A 22,406-nucleotide genomic window follows, 5' to 3' on the forward strand; every position below is an offset into this window, starting at 1 on the left:
GAACAAGAGAGTTGACCACTTGCTCTTTTTTCCAGTCTCAGATAAAGAAGTTCCTTCCTGTTAAAGACAAAGTCCCCTCTCACTGCTAAGGCATTCTAGCCCTTTCTACATCTACAAGACTCTGCTTTAACTATCTACTATGTTTCTCCTGAATCTTTTCTCTCTTCATAAGCTCCTCCTCCCCAGCCGGCAATGTGCTCAAGACTGCATTAATTAATTCAATTAATTCCATGTGCCAGAGTTTCCAGGCACTGTGGACACAGCAGCAAGAAAAACAAAACAAAACAAAACAAAAAAAACCAATTCTCCTCTATTTCACAGATTTTATTAGACTGATTTTCTACATCCTTTCTTATGGAGTTCTCAAACTTACTGTTTTTATAACTTTCGCACAACCACTCAGTGAAACTGCTCTAAGGACAATAATGTCTTTTAAACTGCTGAATGGAATAAAAACTTTTCATTGCTTATCTAAGTTTTCCTGTGTTGCCCTGTACATTGTTGACAAATATATCCTTGAAAATTTGGCCCCACCCTCACCTCATGGGTTCTGCAACATTACTTCTGATTTTCCTTTTACCTTTCAGCCTGTCCTTCTGAATCTCTGTAACAGGCTCTTCTTCCTTTGTTCACCTTCTTCAACTGCTGAAGCTACCTAGGATTCTGTCTTCCGTTCTTTCTTGTCTATGAGTGCTTCCTAGGAGATTTTATCTACTGCCAGAGTTTCTAGCATCTACATCAGTGGGTTCTCAAAGTTGGGGGTAGGGGGTAGTTTTGCTGCAAGCAGATATTTGGCAATGTCTGGAGATATTTCTGATTGTCTTGACTAGGGAAATGCTACTGGCATCTGCTGGGGTGAGGTCAGAGATACTTAACTAACCAACCTAAATGTACAGGGCAGCACCTCACAACAAAGAATTATCTGGCCCCAAATGTCAATAAATGTCAAGCTTAAGAAACTGTGATACCCAAAATGCCCATACATGGGGAATGAATGAATAAAGTAAGGAACGTTCACACAATGTAGTACTATGGAGTTGCAAAAAATAATAAAAATTTCTAGAACTGATACGATTTCCAGGAGATATATACACACATGCTAAGTAAATAAAACAAAGAACAAATGAATATACACACATGTAGTATGCTATCTTTTGTGTAAGAAACAAGAAAAAAATACACAAAAGTATGACAATAAACTAAACAAACTGGTTAGTTCTAAGGTTTGAATGGAGAAAGGATAGAAAGAGTGAGGGAGTGATATTTTTCTGAGCATATCCTTTGTAGAGTTTTGATTTTTGGAATCTTGTTCATATTTTAAATATTTGAAAGTAAAATTTAAAAGAAAAGAACAAGGGAAAAACCCTAAAAGGAATACAAAATAATTAATGGTATTTCAAATGAATAACAAAACATTTAAATTGATTAATTAATAATCCAAGTGCATTGACTATATACCCTCAATGGTCAAGTAGTATGGGTGTAGCTATTCTAAAACTATTTTATGCATACTCGATGACTGAGCAGATTAGTAAATATACTGATACTGGTAGAAGTCAGGGTTCTCACTGTCAGAAGAAAACACAGAATGAGAGGCAAAGAAAAGCCCTGTAGTGAGAGATTTAGAAATATCAGTATCATTATAAACAAATGATTAAAAAAAAAAAACCACACATTTTCACATTTTTCCTTCTCTCTCTCCCTAACTCCAACCCCCTACACCCCAGTATTTCCTAGGTCCTTCTGCTGAAAGGGCAATGACATTAATTCCTACCTCACCAGCAGCAAAGAAAGAACACAAAACAAGTTTCTAGATTTCCAAGTATCATTTCCTACTAAAAAGAACCAGAACTACTTGGAGAAATTGCTAATCTTAATTTCAGGCTTGAGGTAGGAGACGTACAAGTCTGGGATACCTTGTTCCAGAAAGGAAAATGATAGGAATCCCTCAAACAAACACAACAGCCTGTTTGAAGGGGCCCTCAGCTGCCAAAACTGAGAAATTTGTGCACCAAAATGAATAATAATAGTAATAAATTAAAACCCACTGAATAAGTACACATCTATAATTTCATTTTGATATTTATTGTACCACATAAATAAATGCACAAATGGGGAGAAAAGGGAACATTACAGACTACCAAATACAAGTGTAAGTTCTATAACACTGGTTAGTATACCACCATTTTGCCACCATCATTATCATAAATTAATCAGGCAAAAATCAATAGATACTAAAACTACTGAGTGAAAGCTGGCTAGCGAATAGGACTGTTACCCAGTCTCGAATTATCTCTCCACAGATAACTTATTTACTACAAAGGGAAAAATGGTAACTTGACAGACAAAACCTAGCAGGCGCCGCGTTAACTGAGTCATCAAAGTTCAGCAATAATGGGAGAAATGGATATCATGTGCCTCCTGACACATGCCTCAGGGTGATATGACACACTGAGAAAGACACAAGATCATTTAGGTAGTAGTATGTAGTACTCTTTCCACTTAACCTAAATTTAACCATGAAGAAACATTAGTTACATCCAAATTTAGAAAAATTCTAAAAAAACCTGGCCTATAATCTTCAAAGGTCAGCATCCCGAGAAACAAAAAAAGACTGAGAAATAGTTTCAGATTAAATGAGTTTAAAGAGATATGACAAACTAAATCCACTGTAAAAAAAAAATTACCATAAAGTACTACTGAAAATATGGTCCAGGGACTGACTGCTAGTTCTCCAACTGTAGTCTGTCCATGACAACCTAAGGAACTAGCAACAGAACGTAAACAACATTACTGAGCACATTGCTTAGTTCAGCTGTTTTTTTTTTTTTTACTGCAAGATATTCTTGGTGAAGGAATCAGTACCCTGATTTGCATTCTAAGACATATTCCTTATTTATAAATCAGTATTTTGAGTAGCAATGCTCTAAAGGACATTATTGGTATAACTGGCAAAATCAGAATATGAAAAGTATATCAGATAACAGGATTGTACTAGTGTTAATTGGTATTTCTGGGTTTGAAATATTACTGTTAATATGCAAATGAATGAATGACCTTGTTTTTAGGAGATAAATGAGAAAATACTGCAGGCAAAGTGTTCAGTAATAATTGTAATTGCTGTTTACGAAGAGTGATAATGCAATTGTGGGAAAACACTAACAAGGGTAATTCTGAAAAGATTGTGAGAGTTGATAATGCATTATATTTTTGCAACTTTTCTACAGTTTTTCCAAAATATGCCAATTTTCCTCAGGATTAACCATGCAGGATCTTCACTACATTTTATCTTGGAGTAAATTTCAGAATGAGGCATGTTTATCACAGCTTCATGTGAAAAGTTCATTTTAAGATGAAGTCCTCATCTTATCAGAAGTAGACAGTCCGATCTCTTGCTCTTTCTTACAACACTTTATCTTCACTTAGCTTCTAGAAGACCGTGTAGCCTTTTACCTCAATGGCTGCTCCTCCTTAGAACCTTCTACAGGTTTCTTCTCATCTCCCTGATCCTAAAAATCCAGAGTTCCTAGCCTCAGTATTTCAACCAAGAGGACGTCCCTTCTTCAGCTATACTGTACTAGTGTCCCTTACACTGATTTCATCTGATCATATGGCTTTAAATAGCAAACCAATACTCTGTCAACTAGTAAATTCAGACATGTAATCTCTCCTCAGAACTCAAATGTCCCAAATCTAATTTATACGTACTTGACATCTCCATTTAGATGTCTAGGAGTGTTCTCAATCATAGCATGTTCAAGAATGAATTGCTGACTTCACTTCAAAAGGTGTTTGCCCACCCACAGCAGAAACAGTCACCTTTATCTCAGTACCTAGTAACTCCATCCTTCCAGTTTGCTCAGGCCAAAAATCTTAGGGTGATCCTTGACTCCTTTATCTCCCAACCCACATGAAATCCTGCAACAAATCATCTCTTGCTCCATCATCAAAGTATATTCCAGAATCTAACCACTTATTATCCCTCCCACAGGCACTAGCCTCATCTAAGTCTCCATCATTTTTTGATGGGTTATTACAACAATATTGATGCTTTTACTACTGCTCCCTTACAGTCATTAAGACCTTTTAAACATCTAACTCAGATAATTTTACCTTTCTGTTCAATATTCTCCCAGGAATTCCCATCCCAGTCAGAATAAAAACCAAACAGCCTATGGAACTAATGTGATGAAGCCCCTCCTTCATCTCATCCTTTACACTATGGCTTCAGATCCTTCACTCTGCATCATGTCCCTCCCACTTTCCTCAAAAACACCAGGCATAATACAGTCACTGAACATGATATTCCCAATGCCTGGAATACTCTTTCCTCCACATCTACATGGTTTACTTTCTCACCTCCTTTATGTCTTTGTTCCAGCACTGTCTTCTCAATTAAGCACTGTCTTCTCAGTTGAGGCTTTTCTGACCATGCTCTTTAGAAACCATTCCCTGACCCTCGAGCCAGGTGTGGTATCCAACGCCTGTAATCCCAGCACTTTGGGAGGCCGAGATAGCAGGACTGCTTGAGGCCAGGAGTCTAGAGCAGCCTGGACAACACAACAAGACCCCATCTCTAGAAAAAACAAGAAAAAAAGAAACCATTCCCTGACCCTAACTCCCTATTCCTCTTCCCTTTGCCCATAACACTTATCTTTTGACACACTACATCTTTTATTTATTACTTTTCTACCTGACTAGAATACAAGCTGTGTGAGGGCAAAAAGGAAGCTGGGGATGGTTTGTTCACTATTATATTTCTAATCATAAAACAGTGCCTAGCTCGGAGTGTTTCCAATAAACATGTTAAAATGACTTGATTCATGGACTGAAGAATAAATCATAAAGCAGTTATACGTGATCAAAGGTACTAGCTAAATAATTCTTTTAAACTTCCATAATAAGGAAATTAAGTACCTGCTCTCGAAATCAGTTATCAAAAAAAAAAAAAAAAAACACTGTTACCCAGAAAATACACATTGTACCTCTCCATGACTATAAGTTAGAGAAAATAACCAAGATGTGGCCAAGAAAGGCAGGTGGCGCAAAAAAAAAAAAAAGGAAGTCATCAAAATATCTCAAATTAGGTAGGTTTTTTCTCGGAAAATCTCACACACATGCAAATATAATAAATCTATTAATCGGCTTACACTATAATCACTGTATCTTTGTTGAATGTTTTCTCTTGAACTGTATTGGAGCAATTTGGGGAAACGACATCTTCACTATCAGAAGACAAATCAATATACTGTATTCCTCTTTGATTTTTGAAATATGATATACTTGCTTTTCTTTCATTATCTGGAGTTTCTGGAACACTAGAATCTTCTGCAAGAGAATAAAAAGGAGAAAGATATTTTGAGCAACTGGAAAATGAATCTGTTGTTAATTACAATCATGTGCTAAAATCTCAAATTTCATTCATTGTTTCCAATCTAAAAACTAAAATTCGCACCACTTTTTAAAGAAAAAATTAATCATCAACCAGGGCTGGTGTTACATTTTCTGTTTCACAGGTTGTTTACTAACAAGACTTTAGTGGAAACTGCAAAATAACATAGGTTTGTGTTTTATAGTCTAATCCTTTTCTCTTGTGCTTTTACTTTGTAGCACTTAGGTTTTACATGAGACAGCATGAACACCATAGCCCAAAAGATTCCAATCCCACCTCTTCATCTTATTAATTTCTCTAAGCCTTAATTTCCTCCTCTCTAAATACAGACACTAATAATTACAAAGTTAATATGCATATAAAATCAGATTATATATGTAAAGCATTTAGTTCAGTAATTGGCACATAGCCAGCATCCCATAAACATTAGCTCTTATGAATATGTGGTGTATGGGCTGAACTGTGTACTCCTCCCCATCATTCATAAGTCCCAATCACCAATACCTCAAAATGTAATTGTATTTGGAGATGAGGCCTCTAAAAAGGTAATTGAGGTCATGTGTGTGGACCCTACTCTTTGTGTCTATATTTGGAGACTGGACTCTCAAATTATGTTAAAATGAGGCCTACAGGATGGGCTCTGAGTCCAATATGACTGATGTCCTTATAAGAAAAGGGAGACACACCAGGATGCAAAAGAAGGAAAGGCCATTTGAAGACAAGGCAGGAAGGAGATCACCTTACAAGCCAAGGAAAGAGGCCTAAGAAGAAAACACATGCCAACTTGATCTTGGACTTCAAAGCTCCAGAATTGCGAAAAATAAATTTCTTAAGTCACCAAATCTGTAGCATTTTGTTATGGCAGTTCTAGAAAACTGGTATGATTGGTATCATCTGTCTGTTCAAAACAGGTCAATAAAATATTATGCCAAGATCTCTTCTCTCCAAGGGGTACATTCCAATATTATTTTTCCTTTTGCCAATAAAACCACCATTTACCCTTACATATTTTAGGAGGAGAGGATCAGTTTGAAGGGAGTCATATTAAAGTAAACACAGTGCCTGGTCTAGGAAATTAATTTTAAAAAGCAATGACCAGTTGAATCTTTAGTTCAAAGTTTAAAAATGATAGCTGTCATTAACTCTCTCATGGGTCATTATCAAGTCTTCAAATATAATAAACATTTAATCCTCACAATAATCATGAGGGACACATATCCCTCATGAAAGAGAGAAATAAACCCTGAGAGAAAAAGCAATTTGCCCAAAGTCATATAGGAGAAAGTAGATCTGAAATCCAAGTCCAAAAGTCTAAACTGTTATACCCTATAACTCTTAGCCACCTCCATTAAATCGTAACACTAAATTATAACAATCATCATTGGGGATCACGAGCCATATCTGTAAACACAGACTGAACATCCTGATCCAAAAACCCAAAATAAAAAATGTTCTAAAATCTGAAATCTTTTGAGCACTGACATGACTCCAAGAGTGGAAAATTCCACATCTGATCTCATGTGATCAAAAATGCTGTAAAAACTTTGTCACACGCACAAACAAACCTGGTGTACGTGAAATACAGATCAGTTGTGTTTAGACTTGGGTTCCATTCCCAATCTCATTATGTATATGCAAATATTCCAAAATCTAAAATGAGAAACATTTCTGGTCCCAAGAACTTCAGATAAGGGATACTTAACCTGTAACAACAACCAAGTACTACACAACTACTATTTGCTCTGGAGAGCACCAAAACACAAACATTTCTCTATTTCCTACAATGCAGTCCTAGGAACAACAGTAAAAAGCAAATCATACTTTTTTCCAAAAGAACAATTTTATAAACATTGCATGCAAGTTGAGCAAACAACTCTGTAGTGGAATAAATCACAGCCATGTTAATTGCCATAAACATGAAGAAACCTACATATTATCATCAAACACAAAGTAATAAAACAGTCCAAACTCCTATATAGTAAGTATAGAGGTACTTTAGACTCTGATTTTACAGTTTTGCTGATGTATCACAAATCTAAAAATACATAACTAAAAATTTAGATCTTTACTGTATTAAAAATGAGAACTAAAGGTAATGCATGTCAATTGAACACTTTAACAATAAAGTCCTACTTTCTGACACTTCAGAAAGACTATGAGAGGCCAGGTGGGGTGGCTCACACCTGTAATCCCAGAACTTTGGGAGGCCGAGGTGGGCGGATCACAAGGTCAGGAGTTCGACATCAGCCTGGCCAAGGTGGTGAAACCTTGTCTCTACTTTAAAAAAAAAAAAAAATTAGCTGGGAGTGGTGGTGCACACCTGTAGTTCCAGCTACTCGGGAGGTGAGGCAGGAGACTCGCCTGAACCTGGGAGGCAGAGACTGCAGTGAGCCAGGATCACGCCACTGCATTCCAGCCTGGGAAACAAAAGCCTAACTCTGTCTCAAAAAAAAAAAAAACAAGGAAAGGCTATGAGAAAATGAATTGTCCAGTTTTCCTTAAAAACTCTCTTTATTGTTATTTATTTATTTTTGAGACGGACTCTCGCTCTGTCGCCCAGGCTGGAGTACAGTGGTGTGATCTCAGCTCATTGCAACCTCTGCCTCCTGGACTCCAGTGATTCTTCTGCCTTAGCCTCCTGAGTAGCTGGGACTACAGGCGCCCTCCACCACGCCTGGCTAATTTTTGTATTTTTAGTAGAGATGGAGTTTCACCATATCTGCCAGGCTGGTCTCAAACTCCTGACCTCGTGATCCACCTGCCTCGGCCTCCCAAAGTGCTGGGATTGCAGATATGAGCTACCACACCCGACCTTCTTTATTAAAAATGAAGACAGGAGGGGTTACAGCTCAGAGGCAGAGCATTGGACTGCAGATAAAAAATGAATAATCTTTTCACCTGTAGGGGGGTCTAAAAGTTTAATTAGTGAGGATTAGGAGAACTAGAACTTTCTGAACATGACTTTTTATTGACCTTTTCTTTGTTTTTCTCCCTTATACAGACTGTAGTACAAAATACATGGTGAAGACATACCAATTTTTATTTTATTTATTTTTTTTGAGACGGAGTCTTGCTCTGTCGCCCAGGCTGGAGTGCAGTGGCACGATCTCAGCTCCCTGCAACCTCCGCCTCCCGGGTTCAAGTGATTCTCCCGCTTCAGCCTCCCTCGTAGCTGGGATTACAGGTGCCTGCCCCCACACCCGCTAATTGTTGTATTTTTTTTGTAGAGACTGGGTTTCACCATGTTTGCCAGGCTAGTGTCAAACTCCTGACATCAGGTGATCCGCCTGCCTCGGCCTCCTGAAATGTTGGGATTACAGGCGTGAGCCACCAAGCCCAGCCCCAATTTTTAAAATTAACCTTTAATATGCTTAGTTAACAGAACAGAAAAAGAATACAGAAAAAAAAATAAAATTTGGCTTACTTCCCATTGTGTACTCAATTACTTAGCACTTATCAGATATGTAATATATACTCTCAAAATATATACATTAAACATGTAGACTGTACTGAACCAAGTGGCATCCTCACAGCCTGCTTGACAAGTGATTAACAGAGGAAATAGTATAATGCTGGGGGTGGGGGGTGGGTGAGGAAAAGCTACGATACAACATTTCTCCAATTCAGAACCCCTTCGTATTCTTTAAGTCCCAAAGAGTTTTTCCTTATGTCAGTTGTATCTCTGATACTTACCATACTCGAAAATAAAAAAGTGAATGTTTAAATATTTATTTATTTAAAACCAAACATTTCACATATTAACATAATATACTGAAGTAATGAAAGACATGTCATTTCAAAATATGCCAAACCACTGATATGAGTTGACAACACTGGAGAAATTGTAGTTTCAGAAATGGGTAGCTGACTCATCTCTTCTTGCATGCAGCAAGTCATGAAGGCTCCTCTGGGAGGGTACCCTCTCCATACCAGGGCGAAAATATAGCCCTTATCACCAGTGACTGAGAATTGAGGGTCGCACAGACCTGATTAAATATACTTAACAAAGTAACACTTATCTTCTGCCAGTTTTACACTCCCCATATGTCTCCTAGTGACTCCCCTAAAAGTTTGCTGCCCATTGCCAGATCCCCTTTGTCCTATCATTTCTTCTCAAATCTATTGTTCTTTGTCTAAAAAGTAAAAAAGCATCTTGCTTTGGTCAGTTCTTCTGATTTCTCTCGGGTAGATCTCCATGTACATACAGACCTAATAAAATGGTATGCTTTTCTTCTGTAATCTTCCTGGTGTTGATCTGGTTTCTAGATTCAGCCAAAAGAACCCACATAAGAGCTAAAGGGGAGTTGGAAGTGATCTCTGGCTCCCCTACAGTATCTTCATGAAAACTATATATCCACGCCACAAGTAATTTATTTAGTCAGATGAGTGACACTGTTTTATATTTGTCAAAATCTCTGGTTTAATACAAGATAGCTGGATTCTCATATCTGCTTCTACCTTTAATCTGTTGCAATACATTGTTTTCATTTCATTTTGTGAAAAAATTATGCCTCACAAAGTTATGTAGTTGGAGAAGGGAGGGTTACTTTCATAGCCTTTTTAGATTATTGTGAATATTTTTCTTTGATACCAAACCCAAACTTGACAGGTGGTAATTTCTTAGAGTTATTTGCAATGTGGAATCTGGAACCATATGAAAAAACATTTTGCATTCTATTACATTAAAACCGTTAACCATGTATTATTTCCTAATACTGTGCTTTGGTCATTTGGAAAATACTGGTTCACTGAGTAATACACATCTTCCAAATGTTGACATATTTCATGATATGTTAAAAAATTACTTTTGTTAATATCACCATTGATCTTCTCAGAAATGTCTAAGTATCTGGAAGCTGTCAAACTCACAGTCGTGGACATTAGTTTTCCAAAATTCAAACTTTCCTTTGAAAACTGGGGTTTTATCACTGGAAATACATACTGTGTTGTTTTCTTTGTATTACTTTGTTCATTTTGAGAAAACATCTGCCAAATTCCTAAGTTTGTATAACCATACTTTGTGAATCAGTGGTGTTCTGGGAAAGAAAAGTGACTGGTTAGCACAAAGCAATTGCTCAAATGCCTTCCTTTGAGATCACTGTTGCACAGTATGCAGTAACGCGTACTTCACATTTTGTTTCACAAAGTATTAAAAAGACATCTCCTAAGTTGAGATTTAATAAAACTACTAATTTTTACTGCTTCAAGACTCTTTAAGTGATACTGGCATTTACACAATTTTAAGAATACATTGACTACTAGAACCGTCTAGAGCCTTGGCCTTGATCCGTGGTGCTAAGGCACCAGCAATTTTACCTATGATTGCTTTTGCACCATGAGTGCAAATATCAATATCGTGAAAAAGGCAAGTAGTGTCTTAATATTATTATGACAATAGTTTTGATCTTGTAGACACCCTCAGAAGGCCTCAGGGAACATTCAAAAAGTTCACAGACCACACTTTGAAAACTGATGGGGGCTGGGCACGGTGGCTCATGCCTGTAATCCCAGCACTTTGGGAGGCCGAGACGGGCGGATCACTTGAGGTCAGGAGTTCGAGAGCAATCTGGCTAATGTGGTGAAACCCCGTGTCTACTAAAAATACAAAAATTAGCCAAGTGTGGTGGCACACGCCTGTAATCCCAGCTACTAGGGAGGCTGAGATGGGAGAATTGCTTCAACCCAGGAGGCAGAGGTTGCAGCGAGCCGAGATCATGCCATTGCACTCCGGCCTGGGCAACAGAGCAAAACTCCGTCTCAAAAATAATAATAATAATAAATAAAATCAGTAAAAGCTGTTTATAATATATCAACGTACTGGTATAGTCAATAATCAGAATTAGAATAGTGCTGAATACTTACGATTTGTTTATCTGGACTATTTTTAGAAGTAAGCAACAGCAAAATACCTAACAGCCAATGGCTAAAAAGATATTGCTGCCACAATGATGCTTTTTAATTCAAAGCAAATAAGCACTTTTAAGTAGTACCATAAAAGAGACAGGAAGCAAAAAAGAAAACTACAAAAACAGAGGAAGAATAGTGAAAAGCAGAAATAGTTATAAAGAAAAGACATCTGCTACTATTCAATTCTGACATATGCTGAATATTGTCTGTGTTTAAGGCATTGTACCAGGAGGTGGTGGATATTAAAGCAAAATAATGGCAAGTTACAGTTCAACTTGCCCTTTTGAAATAGGAGTGAAGTAGCCATGTACATGAGTAACTATGTTATAAGCATAATTTGTGCAATGAGAGAATACACAAAATGCTAAATGAACAGGAGGGAAAACAGCCTGTCCTTCCATATAAAAACAATAGGAAAGGCTAACTTGTTTTAAAGATATTTTCTTATTACCAAAGGTAATGGGAACCTACATTATCAGCATATGCAGGAAGACTCCATGGCCCTAGGGAGTAATACCAAATGAAATTTCCCACCAGTGGTATGAGTGGTATGCATAAAACAAGACAATCTTTTTTTTTTTTTTTTTTTTTTTTTGAGATGAAGTCTCCCTCTGTCACCCAGGCTGGAGTGCAGTGGTGCGATCTCAGCTCACTGCAAGCTCCACCTCCCAGGTTCACGCCATTCTCCTGCCTCAGCCTCCCGAGTAGCTGAGACTACAAGCGCCTGCCACCACGCCCGGCTAATTTTTTGTATTTTTAGGAGAGACGGGGTTTCACCGTGTTAGCCAGGATGGTCTCGATCTCCTGACCTCGTGATCCACCCACCTCAGCCTCCCAAAGTGCTGGGATTACAGGTGGGAGCCACCACACCCGGCCAAGAAGACAATCTTATATCCCAAGTTTATCCAGTACCCTTTACCCATTCTCGTATCTAAGTCTACCATAAAACAAGCATTCAAGCTTGCCACTGGTTTTACCTTTTTGGTGGTCCAAGATCAAGGCTCCTTCAAATAAAAAATCACTAGTGGGAGATTAAGGCTCGTTCGAACAGAAAAATCACTAGTGGGAGATTATGAATTCACATCGAAATACTTTAAATTAATTTGATAATCCATAAACAAAGGCGATCTCCCAAAATAGAATAAAAACACCTAAACTTTTATACCTGTCCTGCAGAATTATAAATCCCTGCCATTTCTGATATTCAAATCATGTATTGCTCTATACTGTTCAATCCTTTAGATGGCAACTGATTTTCAAGGCAGTTCCTTCAAATACCAACTAAAACACATCATATATTTGCCCTCTTAGAAGATTACCAAAATATGGCCAGGCACAGTGGCTCACACCTGTAATCCCAGCACTCTGAGAGGCCAACGTGGGCAGATCACTTGAGGTCAGGAGTTCGAGACTAGCCTGGCCAACATGGTGAAACCCTGTCTCTATTAAAAACACAAAGATTAGCTGGGCATGGTGGTGCACATCTGTAATCCCAGCTACTTGGGAGGCTGAGGCACGAGAACTGCTTGAACCCAGGAGACAGAGGTTGCAGTGAGCCATGATTCCACCACCACACTCCAGCCTGGGTGACAGAGCGAGACTCTGTCTCAAAAGAGTTATTACCAAAACAATAGACTATAAAATCTGTAGTCTTAATTTGCACATCATGGTAGACAGGAAAATACCTTTAGTATGTTAACAAAAGATGAATCAAACTCTCTAATAAATACTCTAGAAAAGACAAACAATACACTAAATATAAGATTAAAGAGTAGTTTCTAATACATCATTCTAAGACGAAATGAGGGAAAAAAACCCATTTCAAATTTAAGCCAAAAGAAAGGGTGAAACATAAAGGAGTCTGGGTGCGGTAATCCTAACACTTTGGGAGGCCAAGGCAGGTGGATCACTTGAGGTCAGGAGTTTGAGACCAGCCTGGGCAACATGGTGAAACCCTGTCTCCACCAAAAATACAAATATTAGCTGGGAGTGGTGATGCACGCCTATGGTCCCAGCTACTCAGGAGACTGAGTCAGGAGGAAGTCCCAGCTACTCAGGAGCCCAGGAGGTGGGGGTTGCAGTGAGGGAGATCACGCCACTGCACTCCAGTCTGGGGGACAGAGTGAGACTCTGTCTCAAAAAAATAAAATAAAATAAAACAATTAATTAATTAAAACATAAAGGAAAAGAAAGTCATGCAATTAACACTGAACAAGGCAAAAGCGTTAAACCTAAAGGAGGGACTTCTAAATAACAGACTTTATACCTACAATAAAAATATAACTGACATATCCCAACTCCATACTAATAATGAAATGCATAAACATTGCAGGATATATAAGGCAAAGAGTCAAGAGACAAATACGAGGCATTAACTTTTCTTTATGCTCTTAATAAAGCAAGAGCACAAAAATAAACAAGATGTAGAACAGTGTTTTTCAAACATTTTTGACTCAAACCCACTGTAAGAGACATATTTCAGATTATGATCCTAAGCACACAGATTATTAGATTTGCAAGTTAACTGAAAGAAAATGTGAGCAGCTCTTACTATAAGCGATACACTTTGGTAATTTTCTATTTGTTCTACTCCATTAAAAATTGTAGTTATACATATTTAGTCAGGACCCAAGAAATTGATTTTATGACACAATAAATGTTTATGATCCAGTTTGAAAAACAAAGATATAATAAAACTCATCTATTATTTGACATATAATTAAATCTGTACTTAGATTATGTCTTCTTTCCAAGCACCTTTGAATTTTTACAGAAATTAATTAAATATTAGGCCACAAAGAAAATCTGAGTTAATCTCCCCCAAAGAAGAAATACTACAGACCACATTCTCTGGTCACAAAACAGTGAAATTAGAAGTAAATGTTAACAAAAATATGCAAGCAAAATTTCTGCCAGTTGGGAATTTTTTAAAGAGGGACAAAACCCCATAAAAATGGCTTCTAAACAACTTTCAGGTCAAAGAGAAAACAACAACAACAAAAACACATCAAAATCTAGGATACATCATATATATGACACTACAAAAATTAAAATAATCTGGTAAATTAAGATTAGAGGAACAGATTAACAGACCCAAAGATGCAAACAGACATGGGAATTTTAGACTATAATGACGACATTTTAATGTAAGATAAAGGATTTTTCAATAAATGAAAAACTGACTAGTAACTGGTGAATAATGAACAAAGGAGAAAACGATATCACCCTTTCTTTAGTCCCTATAATGAAATAAAATTCAGAGGAGATTTAAAGTTAAAAATCAACACGAAGCCCAAAGTGAGATACAAACTCATGCCCATTATGCTGGCTATTATCAAAAACACAGGAAATAACAAGGTTGGAGAGGATGTGGAGAAACTGGAACCCACTACACTGTTGGCAGAAATGTAAAATGGAGGAGCAACTATGGAAAACGGTATGGAGGTTCCACAAAAAATTAAAAATAGAATTACTACATGATCCAGCAATACCACTTCTGGGTATACAACCAAAAGAATTGAAAGCAGAGTTTCAAAGAGATATTTATACATTCATGTTCACTGCAATACAATTCACAACAGCCAAGATGTGGAAGCAATCCAAGTGTCCACTGATGGATGAATGATAAACAAAATGTGTATATACACACAGTGAAATATTATTCAGTCTTAAAAAGGAAGGAAATTGATATATGCTACAACATGGATGGATCCTGGGGATGTTGTGCTAAGTGATGATTCCACTTTAATGAGATACTTAGAATAGTCAAATTCATAAAAAGACAACGTAAACGGTGGTTGCCAGGGGCTGGGGGAATCAGAAATGAGGAGTAGTTGTTCAATGCATAAAGAGTTTCAGTTTCACAAGATGAAAAGAGTTCTGGAGAATAGTTGCATGACAATGTATATGTATTGAACTGAATGTACTGAACTGTACACTTAAAAAAGGTTGAGATGGTAAATTTTCTTATGTGTATTTCATCATAATTTTTAAAATTAACAGACATACTAGAGGAAAATACGAATGAGTATATTTACAGTGTGGTAATGGGGAATGCAGAAGACTTAGAGGAAACGATGACCACATAAAAATCTAAAATTTTTCTATGGCAAACAACAAAGGGGGTGCTATGGTCTGTTTGTGCCCCACTCCCCAAAACGGTATGTTGAAATCTTAACCATTATGGTAATGGTATTAGGAGGTGACATCTGCTGGAGGGAGGAAGGGATATTAGGTGATGGGGGCAGAGCACTCATGAATGGGATTAGTGCCCTTATAAAAGAGGCCCAAGAGACCCCTTACTCATTCAGCCACATGGGGTTACAGCAAAAAGATTGTGGTCTAAGAATAAGGCCCTCAGATACCTAATCTTGCAGCACCTTGATTTTGGACTTCCCAGCCTCCAGAATTGTCAAGAGTAGATTTCTATTGCTTATAAGCTACCCAGTCCGTGGTAGTTACAGCAGTTCTAACAGACTAAGACATGTGGAATTTAAAATATACTTACAAATAATTTATCGGAAAGAGACATGTATTAGAAAAACAGAAAAGCATAAAGAAACACAAAAAATCCAAATGGCTAGTGAATTTATGAAAACATACTTAAACTAAAAAATAAAGAAAAAGCAACAATAACATACTTTTGCCTATTAGCTTATTAAAGATAATAAAGGTCTGCAATATTTTAGACAGGTATGAAAAAGCAGACTTCAAAACCAAGATGTGGTCTGATACAAAATAGTGAAATTTTTGTGTAGGGTAAAGTGGCAATGACTAAAATAATACTTCTATCCCCCTCCTCCCCTCCGCCCCCCTTTTTGGGACAGAATCTCACTGTGTTGCCCAGGCTGGAATGCAGTGTAGTGATCATAGCTTACTGTAACCTCAAACTTCTGGGCTCAAGCACTTCTCCTGTCTCAGCCTCCCAAGTGGCTAGGACTACAGGTGCACACCACCACACCTAATTTTTTCATTTTTTGTAGAGACAGGGTCTCACTACATTGCCCAGGCTGGTCTTGAACTCCTGGTGTCAAGCAATCCTCCTACCTTGGCCTCCCAAAGTGCTGGGACTCTATAGGCATAAGCCACTGCACTTGGCCAAATACATGTATATTTAAAATGCACTTAAGATTCCTACTTACGTTTGAGTACTTACTGTACTTTCTGTTACAACAATTCAGCACTAACCCTTTAACCAAGTATTGCTTTTCAATTAACATTAACAGACATTAAAAAACCACAATGACTATCTTCAGGTTTAACAGTGATTCACATTTTGGCCATAGACACCTACAAAAAGACTGAGTATTGCGCAATGGTCACGGAATTATGAAGCTAAAATGATACATTCAGTATCATCATTCAAAGGATAATAACCATTTTAATGTGGGCAAGGAATACAGAAAACTAAGCAAAGCCAGGAAAAGACAGTAAGACCCAAACAGTTGACTTTTTACTCAAGATCATACAATCTGTACGTGGCAGAGCAATACTCTCAGGAACTTTCTGACGACTGGTATAGTTTTAAAAATGTCTCTCACTTATCAACAAGTCCTACTTTCAATATGACAACCACCTTGAAGAGGCAACTACTCTAGAGGACAAAATCTATTTCAGCAAAAAAAAAATAAATTCATCAAACATATACTAAAACTTTTCTCCATTCCTCCAATGCCAAAATAATCTATGAACCCATCTATTTTTATCTCCTTCAATTATCTCCCCCAGGGAAAATATGTCTTTTTGCACAGTTAAACAGTTCAACTGTTCTTCAGTTCCCATCACTTGATGCCTCTCTTCAGATACCTCCCTCCCTCAGTCCTTCCCTCTCCACTAGCTTCTTGTCCTTGGTTACAAACGCTCGGCCGGGTGCGGTGGCTCATGCCTGTAATCCTAGCACTTTAGGAGGCTGAGGCAGGCAGATCTCAAGGTCAGGAGATTGAGACCATCCTGGCTAACACGGTGAAACCGGGTCTCTACTAAAAATACAAAAAAAAAATTAGCCGGGCGTGGTGGCGGGTGCCTGTAGTCCCAGCTACTCGGAAGGCTGAAGCAGGAGAATGGCGTGAACCCGAGAGGCAGAGATCGCAGTGAGTTGAGATTGCGCCACTGCACTCCAGCCTGGGTGACAGAGCGAAACTCTGTCTCAAAAAAAAAAAAAAAAAAAAAATGCTCAATTTTCAATAATCCTGAAACATATTTTCTTGACGTTACTTCCCAATCAGGTTACCTACTTCTCTCTTTCCTTTCCTGAATGAATAATCTCTATCTCATCACCATTCTACTGAAACTGTTAAAGGTTAGTAGTTACTTTTAATTCCAAGGAAACTGGTCACTGATCAGTCCCCACTCAACTTGACTTCTCCACAGGATTTGTTACTAGACAACTAAATACCAAACTAGGTATTTAGGTATCCAGGACACTATCATTTTCTATGACTATTCTAGTCATCCTTCAAATTTTTCATTGGTTTTCCTGCCTTTGTCCATTGTCAAATGATGTTTTTTGTTGTACACCCTGCTTAGGACATTTTTTGTTAACTACCACAATGATGACTCCCAAGTTCTAGGGTTTAGACCACTCTCTGAGCTCTAATATTCAACCATCTACTACCTTGGTACTAAAATAGGATGGGTAATGCAAACACAATATAATTTTTAGTATCTTTCTCCTAAACTCACCTCTTAATTCAGTCCATGGTGTCAATCCTCCAGCTGTCCAAGCAAGGAACATTTGAGTTATCTGTAAATCCTCCACATTCAACTGATCACCTAATATCATCAAATGCATATCATTTACAACTCCCCTCAGTTGCCTCCTCTGCCATCTCTACAGTCATTTCCCTACATTGAGGATTCAATGAATACAACAGCTTCACTAATAGCCTTTCCATAATGAAATGCTCTATGATGTGTACCAAGTAAGATCTATCTTCCCTGACACAGGATATAAAGGCCCCTCACAACCCAATGGTTTACACTTTTATCTTTTCAGTTTCATCTATATTGTCTAAAACCTCCTGCTCTATAATCCACCTTCAACCCTCCACACACATATTAGATTCTTTGAGGCAACATATATTTTCAACTCTCTCATCGTTTGTTCACCCAGTAAACAATGATTTCATTGTTTAGAGTCCACTCCAAAGGTTGTATCTCTGTGACTTTTTGTGATCCTCCCCTGAAGAATGGATAATTTAATCATTTGTGAATTACAGATAGTGATTCTACTTTGCTTAGTATTTTGCCCTATTATATGGTTTTATCACACCATACTATTTTAACTATATATTTACATACCATTTTCTCCTGGTGCTCTTGGAGGATCAGGCTTCACTCATTTTTATTCTTTATTCATAAAATATAGTAGGATCTCTCTTCCCTTTCACCTGCCATTATTTCAATCCCTCCAAACTCACTGTACTCCCAAAAGTCAAAGAAAAAAAGGAGAAATAACGTGTAAATAACAATCATTGACAACTCTGGGCACCGAGAAGAGTAAAATAAATCAGGGGGCAGAGGTTAAGTGTATGCCCTCAAATCCAAAGGCTGGCTGGGATTTAGAGGGGCATTAGGGAGGATGTCCTGTACCAAAAGAAGCGTCAAGCAACCATGGCCAAAGAACACCTGATGGCTGAAGTGACTATTTTAAGGTCGTATTTTAAAATAAAGGTGTGGTGGCTCACACCTTTATTTTAAATAAAAGTGCTGTAATCCTAGCACTTTGGGAGGCTGAGGCGGGCAGATTGCCTGAAGTCAGGAGTTCGAGACTAGCCTGGCTAACATGGTGAAACCCTGTCTCTACTAAAAATACAAAAATTAGCTGGGTGTGGTGGTGTGCACCTGTAATCCCAGCTATTTGGGAGGCTAAGGCAGGAGAATTGCTTGAACCCAGGAGGCAGAGGTTGCAGTGAGCCGAGATCTTGCCACTGCACTCCAGCCTAGGTAACAGAGCAAAACTCCATCTCAAAAAAGTAATAATAAATAAATATGTATAGGGCTGGGCGTGGTGGCTCATGCCTATAATCCTAGCACTTTGAGAGGCCAAGGTATGTGGATCACTTGAAGTCAGGAGTTTGACACTAGCCTGGCCAACATAGTGAAACTCCGTCTCTACAAAAAATACAAAAATTAGCTGGGCATGGTGGCATGAGCCTGTAGTCGCAGCTCCTCGGGAGGCTGAGGCATGAAAATCACTTGAACCCAGGAGGTGGAGGTTGCAGCGAGCCGAGATTCTGCCACTGCACTCTAGCCTGGGCAACACAGTGAGACTGTCTAAAAACAAATAAATAATAAATTTTTAAAAATGTATAAAGTACTAATAACGCCCACTCATCATGCAATAATATTTACTTCAATGCACTTATTGAGGGCCTACTACAAGCCAGTCATTGCCCTGAACAATGGAGATAAATAGGTGAACACAACAGATAAGGTCCTGCTTTCATGAATCATATGTTCTAACAAGGGAGACACAACTATATAATGTAATGTTAGCTAGTGATACACAACTACACAATGAAAGATTAGCTAGTGATAAATACTATGAAGAAAAATAACAGTAAAGCTGGGGTAGGGTGGGCTGGGGTGGGTGGCTATTTCACAGGGTGATCAAGGAAGGTCTTCTTAAAAAGGTGACATTTTACTGAGATTTAATGAAACAAAGCATCTGAGTCATATGCAGATATCAGGAGGAAGAGTCTTCCAGGCAAAAGAGCAATTTGGAAGAAGCAAAGATGGGACCTTGCTTGAAAGATTCAAGAAACAATGTGGCGGTGGCACAGTAACTGAAGGAGGGTCATAGGAAATGAAGTCAACTCACTAGATAAAATAACAGGATTAGTCAAAAAGAGTGATTACAGGTAATTTTGACTACCTACAATTTCTGTCCTGTAAGCTGACTTAGTTTGACCTGACACTTTACTGTAAATAAACTAACATAGCATTATCCCACAATGGGAGTATGAAAAGTTACCACATGATAAAGAAGTAAGGTCAATAGTCACATCCTATTTATAATTCACTAATGTTCATCTCCAGTCCTGACCTTAAAATCTAACTTCAGTATCTTGTCTTCTCCAGAGATCCGACACTCAATTCTGAATCCCCGCTTCCTTAGCTCCCCCTAGACCCTAGACTAAATTAGCACTTGGGGGCAGGACCTTTGATTTTTATTTATTTGAGATGGAGTTTTGCTCTTGTTGGCCAGGCTGCAGTGCAATGGCACGATCTCGGCTCACTGCAACCTCCACCTCCAGGGTTCAAGTGATTCTCCTGCCTCAGCCTCCCGAGTAGCTGGGATTACAGGCATGTACCACCATGCCCGGCTAATTTTGTATTTTTAGTAGAAATGGGGTTTCTCCATGTTGGTCAGGCTGGTCTTGAACTCCCGACCTCAGGTGATCAGCCCGCCTCGGCCTTCCCAAAGTGCTGGGATTACAGGGGTGAGCCACTGTGCCCCGCCAGACCTTTGATTCTTATTTGAATTCTTAAAGACATGTACTTTTACCTTTTTTTTTTTTTTTTTGAGATACAGTCTCTGTCCCCCAGGCTGGAGTGCAGTGGCGTAATCTAGGCTCACTGCAACCTCTGCCTCCCAGGTTCAAGCAATTCTTGTGCCTCAGCCTCCTGAGCAACAGGGATTACGGGCACACTCCACCATACCTGGGTAATTTTTGTATTTTTAGTACAGACGGGGTTTCACTATGTTGGCCAGGCTGGTCTTGAACTCCTGATCTCAGGTGATCTGCCCACCTTTGCATCCCAAAGTGCTGGGATTACAGGCTTCAGCCACCGCGCATAAAAATCTCACCATTCATCTTATCTCATTCCTATCAGGGATCTAAAAACCCTGCCCTTCATTACTTTGAAACCTCTCATATCTCTTTCTTCTCCATTTCTACAGCTATCATTAAGCTCAATTATAGGAGTTGCCTAAATGATTTCTTTCCCTTCAATCCCTACCCTCAATCAGTGTGTACTAGTCACTACTGCTAAACTGACTTTTAAAGCTTTCTTTCACCATTTTCCCATTCACTCTGCAAGGTCTTCAATGGATACCTAATACTTATAATGTAAAATCTAAACTTCTCAGTTTTCAAGATTCTCCAAAATTCACAGTATCATTTAAAACAATCTTTTATTAAAGCAAAGTGCTCCACTCCTACAAGGATTAATTCTCAACATTCCTAGAACAAACTTAGTTTTCTTATTTCCCAAAGCCATCAGGGCTGATCATGTAATTCCTGAAGCAATCTCAGTTTCTAAGCAGAATTTATATACGGAAAAAAGTCCCAATAAAGAGAAAATGAGTGGTATCATTAAAAAGAAATAAAAACAGAAAAATATCTTCTGATCAATAAAGGAAATTAAAGATTTCACATGGCCAATACTGATAAATAACTAAAACGTTCCACTGAAATCCAGTTTACAAACTGCTTTCACTTTCAGAGATGAAAAAATTGTGGATCACAGATTTCAAGTGACTTGTCCAATGTCCCACATTTAACAAAAATGAAGAAGCAGAAGCTTCTATGGACTCGAAATCCCATGTCTATACCCTGGCTTTCCTGAACTATCTAACCACAGAGGAAACAGATGAATATATTCATTGGAAAAGCATTAAAATACCTGGATGTCAAATATCTATTCAAAGAGTGAACACAAGGATTAAAATCCTGGTGCTTAAAATCCTTCAGTTGTTCCCTATAGCCTTTAAATTCAAAACTACTTAGACAAAGCCTTTGTAAATCTGACTCCTAATCCAATCTACCAAATCATTGTGCCAAGTTCCAATTACACCAAAGTATTTAAAATGTTATTCTAATGATAACTTGTAGAGGATCTGCCATCATTATTACATTTAAGTAGAAGAGTGGCAAACAAAAAGATGCCAAGGATAAACGTGTGTGTTACCAATCTTTCAGGCTACATTAAAAGCTGTTTACGAAACAGTTTTGCATAAAAAAAGATATTACTGAAATAAACATTAAAATATAACTTCCAACATTCCTTTCACCTTTCATAAGAAACTATATAACTAATGAGTTTATGCTCAGGAATCATACTGCCAGGACTTGAGTTCAAGCTCTACCAAGTTCCTAATAAC

At 38.1% G+C, this 22,406-nt stretch overlaps 1 protein-coding gene across 2 annotated transcripts in view; it reads right to left on the minus strand.

Moving 5' to 3' along the window:
• SMARCAD1 (SWI/SNF-related, matrix-associated actin-dependent regulator of chromatin, subfamily a, containing DEAD/H box 1) overlaps positions 1 to 22,406 on the minus strand; it is an 85,880-nt gene that overhangs the window by 61,730 nt on the left and 1,744 nt on the right. For both annotated transcript variants that reach the window (XM_032138527.2, XM_032138610.2), the window contains exon 3: positions 5,151 to 5,328. In XM_032138527.2, the coding sequence (XP_031994418.1) occupies positions 5,151 to 5,328 (178 nt within the window). The remainder of the gene's footprint in view (positions 1 to 5,150; positions 5,329 to 22,406) is intronic.

The sequence above is a fragment of the Hylobates moloch genome, unplaced genomic scaffold, assembly GCF_009828535.3.
Source record: "Hylobates moloch isolate HMO894 unplaced genomic scaffold, HMol_V3 SCAFFOLD_2, whole genome shotgun sequence".
Lineage (NCBI taxonomy): Eukaryota > Metazoa > Chordata > Mammalia > Primates > Hylobatidae > Hylobates > Hylobates moloch.